The sequence below is a fragment of the Ambystoma mexicanum genome, chromosome 9, assembly GCF_040938575.1.
Source record: "Ambystoma mexicanum isolate Mex_15411 chromosome 9, UKY_AmexF1_1, whole genome shotgun sequence".
Lineage (NCBI taxonomy): Eukaryota > Metazoa > Chordata > Amphibia > Caudata > Ambystomatidae > Ambystoma > Ambystoma mexicanum.
The window spans coordinates 908056077-908072424 of NC_090931.1; the positions used below are offsets into that span (position 1 = coordinate 908056077).

A 16348-nucleotide genomic window follows, 5' to 3' on the forward strand; every position below is an offset into this window, starting at 1 on the left:
ATGCCATGGCCAGCAGTTTCTTTTCAGTACGGATACTCCCTTCAATCAATGCTAAGAGCCATAATTCAGGTGTATATGTTCGTGCCGATGGTAACATCACTGACATGGCCTCCTCAATTTTCCCCCAGAAGGTTCTAATATTGGGGCAGCTCCAACACATATGATAGAAGTCTGCTCTATCTGCACCACATCTTTTACATGTAGAAGGTTGGTCCAGGAAGAATCTGCTGAGGGTGAGCAGGGTGTAGTAGACTTGATGGATATAGTCCTAGTGAAGCAGCCTATATCGAGAGTTTAGGGAGATGTATCGCATTTGTGTGCAGATGAGCTTCCGTTGCTCGCAACTTAACGTTTTCCCTAGAGAAGCCTCCCATGTGGTCCTGTATGGTCGCTCCTGTACTACTTGGCCATCTCTCACAAGTTTATAGATGGTAGATACCAACTTTTTAGTAGATGTGGGGTGGACTATGTAGCACAGAGCCGATTGAAGGGGCAGGGATTGTGGGAATTCTGGCTGGCCATTTAGCCCTAAGTATGCTCTGCAGCCTGTAATAATGAAGTGGAGTCACCGCGTCAGTGTCACCGCTGGCATATAGTTCATCCATTGTATAAACCGCTCGTCCTGCACTAGATTCCCCCAGGGTTTGTATTCCCAGCACTTGGAACCGATCCCTAAAGGATCTCTCGTGTGTAAGTGGAATTCCTACTACATTATACACTGGTAATTCTGGTAAAGTGGGATGTGGATTGTAGTAATTGGTTTATTCTTTGCCAGGCTCTGCATGTTATCTCCACCGGTTGGATTCCGCCCTTTGGGACAGTGTCTCTATCGCCCCCACAACATTACCATCAGAGCATCAGGGTGGATGAGGGCCCTAGCTAGCATGGCATGCGGGGACTCTGGGCTGGGAGGGTTCCGTCCTGTATTGTGCTTGGGCAGGTAGATAGTAGAGATATGTCAGGGTATTCCAGACCTCCCCCCCCCCTCATATGGCCGAGTGAGGGTGTCGTATGTGATCCTGGTTTGCTTGCCCGCCCATACCAGTCTCTTCATCAATTTCCTAATGCGAGTCAAGTAGCCAGCAGGGGGCCATATTGGGACGTTATTATATACATAGAGTATTTTAGGAAGTATCACCATTTTTGCCAGGGCAATTTGGGCGGCCTGGGAGAGTGGAAGCCATATCCATGCCTCTACTTTTTGTTCTAAGCTTTCCAACTGTATTAGATAGTTATCTTTATATAGTTTATCCCGAACGGTAGATGCCATATTACCAAGGTAGCGTATACTTTCCGGACATCATCGGAATTCATTGCCCACATCAATTCTTTGTACTCTTGGGGTTAGGGGCAGCACCTTGGATTTCTCCCAGTTGATCCTGAGACCCGATAGTTACCTGAACCTGGTCACCTCCTGCATTAACGGGGGTAAGTTCTGGCGCGGATGCTTAACATAGAGGAGAACGTCATCGGTGTATAAGGATATGATCAAGTGTGTGTGTGTGTGTGTGTGTGTGTGTGTGTGTGTGTGTATGTATATAGATCCCACGCTGCACATGAAATTCTCTAACATTACATGCCAGGGGCTCCATTGCTAGAGCAAACCGAACTGGAGAAAAGGGGCACACCTGTCTTGTGCCGTGAGAGGGGTATATCTGCGCAGAGATGGAGCCATTAGTGTATATCGCCGCTCTAGGAGCCGAATATCCATTTGATGATGTCAGCCCCAGGCCGGATCGCTGAAGTACTTCAAAACGGAAGGGCCACTCGACCGAAGTCAAACGCCTTTTTGGCATCTAAGGCTGCTACCACCATTGGTATGTCTGGGTTAACATTATGCATAAGGATGACCATACGCCGCAGGTTGTTTGAGTGGAGTGCCCAGGGATGGCATTTGGGGATGTATACGTTCCACTAGAATCTTGGCCAGTATCTCCCCCGCCAGTATTAAATATCCCCCCCTCATCTCGTATCTGTTCGTGAAGTCTATGTTGTAACGTGGGAAGAGTATGAGGAGTTGTACCTATGAGAGCCCCATCCCGCCAAACTGGGAGGGGCGATGCCTTCATTGAGATGGGTCTCCTGCAGACACAATGTTTGCCCCATGCTTTCTACTATAATTGGCAATCAATCGTGTCTTCTTCTGATTGGTAAGGCCTTGGTTGTTCCAGGATATTATAGACGCACTCGTCCGAAGATTACCTCCTGTTGGGGCAGGCCCAGAGGCCATCTAACCAGTATGTAGGGAGCATTATAATTTTCCCCCTAACGTGGACATGCAACATGGGCTCTTCATCAACTTCATATGGTACTTTTCTCTGGGTCATAGTGAACATCTTGAACAGAATTGGAGTCTTACCACCCAAACGAGCATAACATTTAAACCAAAACAGTGGCCGTATTCCCACAGCCCTCCCAACCCTTTCCGTCCCACGCGAGAAACGAGAACATACCGGCTCCCATGCCACCCCCCACCTTAACTGACCCCATAATCAACTTGACCAGTCCACAGTGGCTGCGGGTAGTAATGTGCTAGAGGCAGCCCATATGCTCCGTTTTACAGCGACCAATGTAGCATCGTCATCTACCCCTGCTCATGAGAGACTGGAGTCTGATTTTAGGTCATCGTGAAAAATTAACACCGTGAAGATCATCTCGGCATCACGGGCACTCTGGGCCGTGTCTGGGCGAGCCGCCAGGATCAGGCAGGTTTGAGACAAACCGCTCCGCAGCTTCCGGTGAAGTAAAGACAGTGGATCCATTATGCTGGACTCAGAGTTTGGCGGGAAATAACATTGCTATTTAACTCCTTTTTCTTTTGAAGGGTTGCCTTGGCTGCTTGAAATGATTTGCGTTGGTTTTGCTCTCCCGGACTAAAATCGGGGAATAACAGGATTGTGGCGGAGCCCCAGCGCAGCTCTCCTTTCTACCTCGCTGCTCTAAGGATAATGTCCCGATCTCTGTAATTAAAGAACCTGGCTATAATTGGGTGCTCTTAGGCGATCGGGCAGCCAGCGACGGGTGAGCCCTATCAACCAGGAACATTGCAGTGAGTAGCGGATTACCCAAAATATCCATTAGTAGTGTCAACAAATTTCTCCATATTGTCAATGGTGGTCGACTCTGGGACACCGAGTATCCGGACGTTATTTTGTCTAGACCGACCCTCCAGGTCCTCGTTCTTGGCTAGGACCTTCTTCACTGTCTGCTTCATTTCAGCCATTTTCCGCTGGAGAGTAGCAACTTTGTCCTCAATATCCCCAATCTGTCGTTCTGCTTCAGCCAGTTTTTCAATTTGTACAGCGGACACGTCCACTTTGCAGGTTAGCGCTTCAATCTTTGTCCCTAGATTGTCGGTGCGGCTCTTCAGGGCCAGCAGGGTTTGGTTTAGGGCAGCCACATCCAGTTGGGACTGAGGCTGACTTGAAGAGGGTGTCAATGATGAGTGGGATTGTTCAGAGCGAGCAAATTGATCCATCTTGGCTTGTCGCTTGGTGTTTACCATAGTAATGCTCCTTCCAATAGGATTCTCTGTTGTAGTGCCTTAATCTGTAACAGTGTAGGGGCCCACGCAACACCCTGGGTTGCAATATTTGAGTCGGTAGTTGGGGGGGGGGGACCCGAGTGTTCATCTGGCAACACTTCAGCTAACACCAGACAGGAGGGGCGGATGTGCGGCCCACTAAGGAGAAATCTGTTGATTCTAGGTCTACCAGATGTAGTTCCGGCCCGTGCACCTACCACCACTTCAGGTCCTTCCTCCCCGCTGCGCCGAGCCAGCCCGCCCGCCCCTCTTTCCAAGATAGCAGTGCCAGCACACAGTACTTCACTCCCCTCTGGGCCAGGCAGCGTCTTCACTCCAAGCGTTTACCAAAAGCAGTGGCAGAGTATAGACCAAGAGGCGCGTCTTATGTTCTCTCAGTAGTCTGTTGTAGATTAATCTCCTCCGGTGGGTAGTTTTTCCCCTGGTACTTCTGTGGCCCCGTCGGTCCCACCGTCCGACCGACGAACCTGCCCTGGGTGAGGGCCTGGTCTCCAGGCGGGTATGGGGGAGAAGTGACAGTGCCCAGAGCCCAGCGGCCTGACCCCCACACTCCAGGGTGGGATGTTGGGGGGTGGGGGGGTACTTGTTAGCTCCGCCCTTTAATTTGTTGCATCGCAAGTATTCCCCCTTTGCCGACGGGCACCGCGCCCGCCCGCCTCACCTTCACAAATTCCCACTGCTGAATGGAATTCGAACAACTGGGCACAAATTCCTGAAGGCCAAAGCTGGGGCCTCCATCCTCTCCTCATGTACCGCTGGCCAGGCCCCAGGCCCAGGTATGATCCAGTGCAGTCAGTATCTCAGGATGTGTATTTCACCAAGTCGCCGCGGGCCAGCCCTGCCTTGGGACAGCCACAACTACGCAGGTGTTAGGATGGGGGCCATAGCCCAGAGGCACTAGTCGGTGCACAGGGACAGCGCACCGCAAGGTGGAGGCCAGGCACGCTACTCGCCGTCCCATCTCCTCTTCATCTGGCAAGCTGCAGCAAGCGGCAGGTTCCGGGCGGCAGCAGCAGGCGGCAAGTCTCTTGGGCGGCCACGGCAGAGCACCTCCCCCAGCGAAGAGCGGTATGCAGGGCACTGACTCCCCACCTCACCAGGTCCGCCCATGCAGGTAACCACCTCCAAGGAGGGGGGGTGGACGACAACCACCCCAACAGAAGTCGAGGCACAGCATTCTGGGGCCATGGCCCGGTTCAGAGAGCGAGCCGCTCGTCCCCACAGTCGGGAGCGTGTCAGGCAAGGGGAGAGCCAAAGCCCACAGCCAGCAAGCACCTGGACTCCGTATACCCGGGGGTCGAGGAAGTCAAGCCGGGAGACCGTGCACCCGAGGGGTGCTCTCCTTAAATTCCCTGCAGGATGCGTCTGCTTCTGCCTCCACGGCTCCCAGCGGCGGGTCAGCAAGATCAGTCCGGCATTGGCGCGGAGTGGGTGCCCCTCCCACCTCCAGGTGCATGCGCAGGAGACCGCACGGCTCCTCCTCGTGTGCCGTAGCCACCAAGTCTGGGCTTAACAGTCCTGAGATGTTCATGCCTTCAAATGCAGGCTCTGGTGGGTGAGCTGGGACATCAGAACTAAGGATATTGCCAGGGTATGCAAGCTGCTGTCGGAGCTTCTCAGGCTGCGGCCATTTGCAAAGCTGTGCAACAGCGCCCCCCCCCCCCTAAGTACTATGCATTTTTGTGATCGCACCGTCATTAAAACGATTTTTGTTTCTTTCCAGGAGTGTGGCCATTGGTCAAAAGTGACCCTCCATCAATCTCCCTCACCGCCCAAGCCTGTTGCCTCCTCAGAACATTTTTTTTTAGTACTCCTGGTATATACCAATTTTAGAAAGGGGCATGTTTCATCACCTGTTTTTAATGAACCATGCACATTGAAACATACTGCCTTTTATTTATTTTTTAAATTATTTTTTGGCCCTTGCTTCCAGGTCAAGATCATGGACCAGTGATTCATCTTTAGTAATCCTTAAGACTTTGAGGGTGTATTATCTTTCTGGAACTTGTATCCAATAAGTCACACCCAAAAAAATGTTGTCGAGGGCTCTGATATAAAAGGGTAAGTATAACGTAGTATATAGGAATCAGACTACCTCCTTCTCCTGTGTTTCAGTGTATTTTTTAAGACCCAAAAACAGCTACACTATCATCTGGCATGGACCAGACTCAAAACTTCATGTTTTCAAAAAAGAAAATCATAATTTTATTCATTTTACGACAATTTCCTTTGTTCAAAGGGTATCATTTAAAAACACATATCACACAGTATGGTTTACAAATTCACATATAACAATTGTTCTCCTTTTTCATGGGTTAGCATACAAAACAAAGGCATCTCTCTTATGCCATAGAATCATTGATTCGCCAAAGACAAATATTCTAGAGGTTGACTTCGTTCCTGAACATCTTGCAACATAGCAAACAAAAAAGGCTCAGAGAGGCACTTTCACAGTATAATCTATTTCCCATAGGTAACCTATTCTAATGACATCACATTTATTTATGTTCATACAAGGTTGTAAGGGGTCCTAGCCCTTATCGTATCCTATGGCCCGGTCTCTTCACTGCCTTTCTTTCTCTTAAGGGTACTGAATGTCCGTTACCCCTGATACTTTGATTTTGAATGGATGTTTGACAATGTTGTCGATGCACTGCGTTTCGGCCTATTATTCCAAGGTAAACCCCATCCCTGGCAGGTTTCCCCAGTAATTGCACAAGGCCTGGGTCTCAAACCTGGACCCAAAGGAAACATTGAAGGTTTCTCAGCATTCCAGCCTGGAACAGACTCTCTTGAGCAACTTTCTCTCCTTCCGTGGCTGAATGACCGACTGCCTTTTATGGCTTGTCTTCCATCCATGCTTGCATCCTTGGCTGCCTTGAGGTTATCTGAGTCTTGAGGAGTGGTCTCCTCACCATGATCCTAGGTCAGATTGCCATTACATAGTCATGACTGTCCCATCTCCATTCCTCCTGAAATGGATTGACTCCCATTTCCTCTTTAGTGCCTCCCTCAACCCAGTGTAGAACTAGGCTGCGGCTGGGACCTTGCAGTCTGCTGGATGTACTCCTCCATAGTTCTCCCCACGGATGTGGATTTCCAAGCCTGGGTCATAGACGGCCTACCTCTCCTTCGAGATGGCTAGCTCTGCAGCTTACCGCCTCCCACCCACCTCTCCCCGCCGCCTTCATTTCTCGCACAAGGCCCAAGCCTGCATCGCACCCTGCCTCTTGCATCCTCCACAGTGACCTGTTGCCTGCTGAAGTGGAGTCATTGCACAGAACTGGCCCTGCTCTCCCTGACCACAAGTGGTCATTCAACAGCCATCACTCACTTGAACCTTGGTGCACCTGGGCTTTCTTCCTCCTTTCATGCCCCCAACTCTTTTCCACAGGGGAACCCATCTTGCGTGCCCCTCACTGCTCACCTTCACCACTAAAGCCCTGTTTAGCCTCGCTCTCCTCCCAAACCCGGCCCCATCAGACTGTTAGCTGGCCTGTCCACTGTGTCCCAGTCCTTGAACTGGAAAGTTGCTCTTATCCTTTGGCCTGTCCACCCCTGGCCTGAGCCTTGTTACATTTACTGATAAAGCTGTCCAATCTGAAAATCCCAAACTGTCTACAATATCTTTACTGGGTATCGGAAGCGCCCATCCTTGGGGTACTCGCCATGTAATCAATACCAAGGTCTGACTGGCACCAAATAATCCCAGCTGCAAAACAAAGCGAGCCACATTAAGAATTGGAATTGGTGACTTTTCACAACACTCTATAAAGGCACATTTCTGGGGGAAATTGTGGGATAGTATGAATTTTAAAACAATGTTATGGAAGCAGTAAGATTAAGGCACACACTGAAGTCAGGTTGGCTCCTTGGGTGTTGCCCAAAGGGGCTGTGGAAGCTTCACAACTACTTACCCTGCTCGGCTTTCTACCCTCTATTTGATTCCTCTAAACCCCCCCCCACACTTTTATTTTTTCTCTTCACTCCATTAATGAACCACACTTCCATTTTCCATCCGTCGGGAACAATCTGTTTTGGAGTAATGTACCATGGACGGAAGTTATGTCTTGACCTGGAAGTTGTCTCAATGATGAAGCCTTCTGGAGACTGAAGGGCAACCATGTGTGGCGTGTGGAATGCTGAATGAAAGGTGCACGGGTTGTGAGTAAACTATTGAATGTTGTAGTTGAGATTATTTTAACAATTAAAGTTCCTAACATGTACCGCATTCATCTGTTTTGTGGGGTGTCTTGGACAACCTTGCACACAAAGAAAACCAATGTGCTGCGTAATGGTTGAATCTTATAGCACCAATTTGTATGGATCTGCAGCAGTTCAAGTGTTTGTTTTTTTTGTCCAGTTGATTGCACTGTAATAAAATGATCTTATAGGAGTACATTGTTAACAGACGATTTTACTTTATTTATATGGATCATTTTTATTGTGTAGGTACAAGAAGAATTTGAACTAGAGGTGTTGAGCGCTAGGACATCATACGCTATGCTTCTGGCCCACAGTTAGATGAATGTATATGCAGACGTTCAGATAAGCGACATATTGGTCAGTAATCCCTACATGTGGGCAATATTTTTTATAATAAAACAAGCATTGGCAAAGCCAGCAGTTTTGGCCTTATCAGCTCTCTGCGTGTTTACCTTTTTATACGCACGAATTTGTGTTGGGCTCACAAATAATGGACCCTCCTCCAAGCATTTCAGCAGAAGTGCTGGTTACCACGCGACTGTTGGATGATTTATGTTAGAAGCAGTTAATCAGCCAGCTGAGACGCACTATGTTGCAGCTCGAAGGCCCATGCAATGCTTTTGAGCAAGATCTCACCAATGTTGCAACTCGCCCTATTACCCGAGCTGTAAAGCGTGTAAGGCAGAACGGTGTAACACCTCACCATCTGTGTACTACCCCAAAGGAGAACACTAACGTACATGAGGTGAGCTCCGGCACTCCTTGCTAACTGCCGCAAGATGGGCATGCTGTGCTGTGCAGGGCCCCTGCAGCACCCGTGTTGCAGATCTGCCCACGCGCACAGTACATACAAATTCATGCAAGCGCGCTGGTTCTAGCCAGTGTAAGGAAGATCCAGTAGCGCGAAGGCCTCGCGCCCGTGTGTCTGAAACATTGAGTGGCACACTGCCGTTTCTGTAAACAAGAAAATGAACCTGAAACACATCGTCATAGCCTGAGCAGCTTTGATTGAAAAAAAGATTTAAATTAGAGACATGTATAGATGGGCAAAATTCCTTCAAGAGGCACACAGAAGGAAATCTTTGCTATTGTTCATTTTCTTAATATGGTCCTAAAAGAAAACTGAAAGAACTTACCTGGACTTAGTAACGATATATGAAAGGTTGAAATATGTAAACCAAAACCTCTTAATAAAAAAAAGAGTGGCATTTATGCCTTGACTTTAGCACCATGGAAACTTCAGCCAACCACTCTACCCATTCCCCGCCTGCCAGTTCCCTGCTTCAGAGCTGCGGGTCCATGGATATCTCGAACCCTGCGACTAAGCCACGGGGGGTGCAGGCTTGGATGGTGGTGGCTTCAGCATGAGTGAGGATTGCGATCTCATCACTTTTATTTCCGCGTATGGTAAGTACCTTTACAAACTATTGATGCATCCTCGCCTCGCCTTCATTTTTGCCATTTTCATCCTGACAAGCACCCCACTGTCTATTGAGGAGGGAAAAAGAGTGCATGCGAGAGTGACTAGGTGACCTGTGGGAAGGAGGAAAGAAAAGGCTGAAAGTTTTAAAAATAAATAAATAAAAAAAAAATACACGGGGGTCGTTGGGGGAGGACTGCAACTCCTTCCATGGGCATTGCAGTTTTTTTTTTTTTATTTATACCTGTGATGAGATGTTGGCAGAAGAAAGCATGGTGAGTGGCAGAACACAGACAAATAACAATGTGATACCTATCCGGGCTAGTACTATTGCTGGTTGCCATGCCTACCGTTTTCTCATTTTCAAAACCCTTTCCTCCGTAGACTTGTTTTCACCCACTGCGCTTAATACTGCCAGGGAAATTATGCAAGTCTGTGCTGTCTATTGTGTGCCTTGGCAAACCTTTTTCAGCGGGCAAGTGGTTTGATCATCACAAGGTCTATATCCAGGTCTGGAGTATTCTTGCGTTCATCATGTACACAATTTGCTGATGGTTCTCAAGTTCCCCCCGCCCCCACCCCAATATACAGTATCGGGTTCTATAGCACTGACTTTAAGCAACTAATTTTAAAGTGTGCTGTATTCTTCTGGTGCACTAGTTTGTTGTGGGTGGGTAGTGGGTTGGGTATTCGATTATAGCATAGGAATGAATGTTGTCTAACAGTTTGCATTCTAGTTGGGCAGTTAAAATGTCTAGGTCGCTTGTTCTGTGACTGAACTCCTCTTCCCGTGACCCAAGTTGTGATATCCGTCGTAGTGGTCCAATTTCGCTCGCGTTGAGGGCCTTAACCATGGTTGTACGGTTTGTTGTAAAACCGTATAACAAACCGACTGATAAGAATTCGGTGTTACACTACGGTAGCTTTTATCCTAAACACGTACAAGATAACTTACCTTTAGGACACTTCCTCAGGTTGAAGAGAAACAGCTCAAGAAGAGGTGATGATTTTAAAAAGGAAGCCAATAATATGCAAACACGCTTACAAAAGCGAGGGTATCCGAACAAAATGGAAGAGAGCTGAGAACAACAGATTCACTCCTCCAATACAAACAGCAGGGATCCGACAAAACGGAGATGGACCGTCTTGTTTTTGTAAACATCTACAGCCAGATGTCGAATACGATCAAGAGAATGATCGGAAAACATTGGAATATCTTGGAGAAGGGTCCGAATCCTATTCCAAGACCGAATCCTATTCCAAGACCAATCATATCGTTCAAACAGAGCTGCAACATTAAGGAGCAAATAACCCAGAATGATGTCTCAATGAGACCAACAGCCCCCCCTACTTTAACACAGCTTTGGGCCTTCAGGCTGTTACCGGTCACTTCCCTTGTGGAACCTGCCAGTGCTGCGCTTTTACGAAGAAGAGCTCATCCATAGACATCGGCTTAAAAACTCCCTGGCTACAAAAAACTCTGACCAATTGTAACACCAGTTGGGTAATCTATGTAATATGGTGCCCATGCAATAAACTCTACATAGGCAAAACAGAAAGGAAAGTGAAGGTACGCATAGGCGAACACCGCAGATGTCTGAAGAATCGTACCAAAAACGCCCCACTGGTAGACCACTGGATAGAGAATATACATCAGACACAGGACTTGTCGTGGTCTATCATTTACAGACTGAAGCCTAGTAACGTTGTCAATCGGGATATAATTGCCCTATCCAAAAAAGAACGGGAATTCATCTTTCTAACAAAAAGTATGACAGCAGGGTTGAACGAAAGGCTTGACTGGCCACTGTAGCTCCTGTTACAAACACTGGTGTCAGCAGTGTCTTTAACATCAGGGACCTCTTAGATGGGCGATTTTTGTATACCTTTTTTGGCTGATGTAACAGAGGGGCTCATGAGAACCACACCCTGAATTCCCTCACTTGTTATAATTGGTAACTGGTATGCACTCCACAGACAGCTTGTGTTATGTGACATGGACACGGCGGAATAACATCCATGGCAATGTTGAGCAAGTTCCTGTCTCATGACGCCTGACGATCATGTGACGCCCACGTACACCGTGATACGTATGCAGTCCCTGCTGATTGGCAGACAGCCAATCATCGTACACTTCTTAAACACGAGTCATACCCACAACTTAAAGGCATACTCTAGTAAAAATTTTAATTTCAAAAATAGATAGCACACATTAAAAAAAAATACTAGCATCCTCCGTTTTAAAACTTCCTATGTAAAATTTTGAGATATTTAAGCTCAAAAGCAAGCACAAGGGCGCCACCTGGGAGCACCGGAGACCCAAAGTGATAGCCACAGCAGGCAGAAACACACGCGGTTGTGTTTGAAAACGCTGCGGTTTTTCTTTCCGAGTTTCTCAGGCTCCTCCAAGCCATGTGTTACCCTAGTAAATACCCGTCCTTCCTTCACCCGCACTCATGCGTGTATTTTTTGAGCACTTATTCTCACGTCGGGTTCCACCATTATCTTCTGTGTACCTTAAACTGAATTCAATACAGTTTCACACCTAGCTGGCTGTTTCTCCATCATAGACTCTGTGAAGCTACCAGTGCTTTATGAGCGGATGCAGCACTGGCATCCTGCCGACCAGACACACCTCACGCACCGTATTGATACACTGCGCTCCACGGGCTTGAGGCTCGGACCGCTGACATTGGCATTATAATCCCAATCCGGGTAAGACTCTGGAAGCTGTCAACATCCTGAACTACATTTCGCTTTACCACTATCATCTTGACTAAGGCGCCTATCTATCAGCTATCTAACTTAGCTGTTTTTGATCCGACATTCTCTCTAGAGCCGGAATGCTCAACTTATCTGACGCCGGAAACAGACATGAAGACTATGTGCCACGCAGGTTAAGATTTATCTCTGCTGAACACAGAGCTCTGCGACCAACCATTGGAAGTGACACCACAATGTAAGTTCCCCTTTCCTCTAAGGTCAGCCACAACCCCCTTCTGATGGGTTGCCTTCATGGTCGGGGCTAAGAGAGGGGAGTTCTGAGACTTCTGTTACCTGAACCTAGTGATCCATACAGAAATTCCTCAGAGAGTGGGTTGCCAGTGCTGATCCAGTCTAGCATTACTGATTGAAAAGCCAGTAACATGAAGTGGCCCCTGTGATAGGCCAGTATGATACTCTGCATCTTTTCACCAACCACTTGCCATTATTGATGGGCCCTCTTGCCTTAGAATGACCCTGAACCCATTTATCTTAACTTTGCGACATGTAACTAGGGACTAAGAGCAGACTGAACTATGGTTCTTTATGACATAAAGGTTTTTTTCTTCTATTTTCTTCTCTAATCTGGTTCCCCACTCTGGGGGATGCCACCTGTTGACTACACGTTAGATCTGTGCATGCCATCCAGATTGCTCATCTGTACCATCTACCTTGTATCTACAATACTGTTAACTATAGGTTTAGGGATTGTAGCCACGACTGCCTTTTTGAAACCAAATATAAAAAGTTTAAGCTACCTGTAAGCTTCATTATATCTGGAACCTTATTGATTAAGTCTCCGGTATGTGAGTACATATGTACCACAAAGTACTATGAATGGAAATTGATATTCTCTTCTGTATACCGCTCTCTTGCAGGGGAAGCTGAAGCTACCCTTTGCAGTCCTCTTCCTAGAATTCCTTGAAATCAATTATTGGAATACCCATGAAATCAACACAAAGACTTGTCTTCTGATTAAATCCAGTGTATGGAACAATACATGAATCACTGTTACCATGCAATGATTCCCACTTTAATTCTGCCCCTGATGAATTTCCATGGAGTAAACGCGTAATGGGAAAGAAACATGTTGGGCTTGTTTTAACCATTGTTGAAATTTATTTTGTGTGAATGAATAATATTTCATGAGTGAGTGTGAGTGGTACGAATGACTATGAGTGGGATATTAATCAACTAAAAGCTGATGCTGTTTAATCAAATTGTTTATGCATCAAATTTATGTAATGCACTTGTGTTTGAATATTAATTAAAATATGCAAATGTTTTAGATTCTCCAATTATGTTGTCTTCTATCTTTGATGGAATTCCTATGGTTTGAGGCCGAAGGCTAGCTCTCGCATTTTTTTGCTAAAACAGCGGTTAACTTTGGAGTCACAAGCCTGTTTGTTGTTTGACAAGGGTTCTGCCCTTTATGTGAGGGTCTGCTTGTGACCCACTTCTCTCCCTCAACCTCCCTGTGTTCTATTGTTGGCCTTAACCATTCACCAGTGCTTGGCATTTCTTCTTCCTGCTACTTGATCAGATGTTAGTTCGCCATTTCTTGCCTTTTTTGTGCTGAATATACGTGACCACCTGAAGTACTGCACAACAATCGCAACCTTTCTATTCTGCAGGTGGCGGCGAAGGCTTTGGAAACTGGCGTCTTCGGGGCCTATTTCAATGTGCTGATCAACTTGAAGGATATTACGGATGAAGACTTCAAGGCAAAGGTGAGCAGGGCCGAGAGCCTTTGCCGTTAGTCCATAGCGCCAAGACCCAAATTCCCCCTTAGCCCCCAACCCCACCTAGAAGGTCCTTGGATTTCAGCTGCTTGTGATGTAGACCTGACACCAAGTGCTAAGGAAATGACTTGATTTGAGACTGAGCACTTCCGCTGTATACTCAAGCCTGAGCTAGAGTTGTGGCTTGCAGGAACAGCTGCTGTGCTGAATCACTGGACCCTGTGCCCCTGAAGCCGCCTCAAGGCAATAGGATGTGTTCAGGAAACCTACACATTTCTCTAGGGAAAAGGAGATGTAGGCATAGGATTGAGATGTAGGCATAGGCATGGGATGCAGGCATAGGCATAGGAGTGGGATAACAGGAGGTGGTGTGGTGAGGAATCCAGGAGTGTGACCATGAAAAGAACTTGGGTCTAAGCATGTTGGAGACAAAGTGCAAAAGGGACAGAGGAACCAGACATGCAATCTCTCCATGCATAGTGCATAGAGACCCTTCATGTTCCATCCCACCCCATCACCTGGCCCTACCCCCTCACCTCTTAAAGGATGTATTCACCTGGGAAGCTCAAACATCAGGAGAATTTGTGCACAGCCATGTGTATGGCTTTCAGTATCTCTAGGGTGGTGGAAGGAGGAAGGGGGCTTCTGGGAGAACGACATTGGGGTTAAAGCGATGAGGCCATTTCCACATTGTGCTAGGGGCAGGTTGTAACCCACACCTACCCAGGCTGGCCTGCCTCCACACCATACCTAAGGCATATGGATGGCTGCTTCATAAAGGCTGTGGTTGTATGGAGGACACTGGGTGCAGAACCCTGTCGTTTTGCACCAGAATTAGGATCTGGTTGTTGTGCAGGAGATGGGCACGGTGGCGAGAGTGCCAAAAGGTGTTACTGAGCCTGCCACTGGGCTGGACAGCATAGTATGCGAGGTGCTAAACTACCACTAATCTCTCCTAAAATCATCACTAGTGTGTACTTTACCCACTTTGTGCGGGCAGTGCTACAGACATCTTCTTTATAGCTGACATTATTTTATTTGCCTTTGCTGATTTAACGTTTGCCTGTGTCTTTTCTTTCTTTTAGACGAACGAGCGTGTGTCCAGCCTGTTGGAGGAGGCCAAGCGCAGTTCTGCCGCAGTGCTCGAAGCAGTTGAGGGGCGGGGGCAGTCAAAATGAAAACCCAAGCTACCCTCGGACAGGATCCTGTGATGAACCTGATTTCCGGTTATTTCTAATAAATGCTTTCTGTGCACGTGCCTGCTCCGCGAATGAGCTGCTTGCCGCCTCGTCTGTGCCCTGGGTCTGTTGTGCCTCGCAATTCCCATCATGCAGTGCGGTCTGATGATGGTCAAGATGTCCTGGCTGGCTGCGGGTGAATAGTCTGCCATGAGCCGATTTGAATGGTTCTGGTGTTTGAGCCTGATCTGTTTAGGCGCATGGACCAGCTGTGTGTGATTAAAGTGGAGCACTGTTCAGACCAACCAGCAGTGATACACCCTTTATTTGGTACGGTGTGGAACCAGAAGACCAGGCTTCGAGGCCCATTTTACCCACCCGACTGACGTGGTTTATTGTTGAGCAACCAAGCTTTCTCGATAGATTGGATGGGGTAGGGTGGGTACATGTACACATGACCCATGTATCTCACGAAGAGCTTGCTGATGGCACCATTGTTTGATATCTCTCTAGGCCGACTCAGGCCTTCATCTTTCTGATATGTGATTAATAATGATGAGAAATGTGTAACATTTGCTATAAAGCGCTCTTGTATGTGGTGCTAAAGATGACCAATATATAATACTGCTAGCCAATCCCTACATCCTGTTACCGTTTTTAGGGCCTTTGTGCCCACCCCATTATTAATCACTTTTGTTTGGTGTTTTTTCTAACGTGCCTCAAGCAAACCAGAAGATTTGGAGCACCGTACATATAGTCAATCGAAAAGTACAACTCCAGTGTCTAGGTTTAGACCACAAGTCCACCTTTGCAGTGCGGCAGCTGTTCATGTGGGACTCCAGTCAGATGAGCTCTGGCTTTATTTAAGCCAAGAGACGTGCTAGGGTTTACAAGTAAGTAGAAGGGTGCGCATCAGTCAATACTTTATTTTTTAATTTTTTTTTTATTTCAGCTTGTCTTGATTTTCAATAACCTATGGTAAACAAGTTAAATGTATTGATAAACTGTGCTCCACTTGGCCTCTAGGAGTACGATATAATCCTCTCTGATGAATAAATATATGCAACAAAGGAGCATTTCACAGGATGAGGAGAAAAACCCTTCAGCATACTCTCCACTGCATCGGTAGCGCACCCCTAGGCGCGACTGCACAGGGGTGGTATCCACCATACTAGAAATCAAAAACAATAGGGGGCACCTGGCACTTTCCTGATCTACCCAGGTACCTATGTGTATACATACACACACACACACACACACTCTAAAACTTTGTTAAAGGGACGTTATGGTTAAGTTGCACTAATAAAAGCCTATGAAATTCAATGTATGTACATACAATAGTCATATAACTTAGCCCCCACTTGACAAAATCCATTCAGTCTTTACACAAACATTGAAGGTTGGGTCTATAATCTTTCTCAAAATGTTTGTCAAATAGCAACAAAGTTATAAGCCATCTAAAAATGTTGCGACCCCCCCCCCTTTCTAATTTTGC

At 47.1% G+C, this 16348-nt stretch overlaps 1 protein-coding gene across 2 annotated transcripts in view; it reads left to right on the plus strand.

The window, feature by feature from the left end:
- Positions 1 to 14946, plus strand: part of FTCD (formimidoyltransferase cyclodeaminase) — a 212007-nt gene extending 197061 nt beyond the window's left edge. For both annotated transcript variants that reach the window (XM_069616046.1, XM_069616045.1), the window contains exons 13-14: positions 13568 to 13663; positions 14761 to 14946. In XM_069616046.1, the coding sequence (XP_069472147.1) occupies positions 13568 to 13663; positions 14761 to 14853 (189 nt within the window). In that variant the 3' untranslated portion in view covers positions 14854 to 14946. The remainder of the gene's footprint in view (positions 1 to 13567; positions 13664 to 14760) is intronic.
- The last annotated feature ends 1402 nt before the right edge of the window (positions 14947 to 16348 follow it).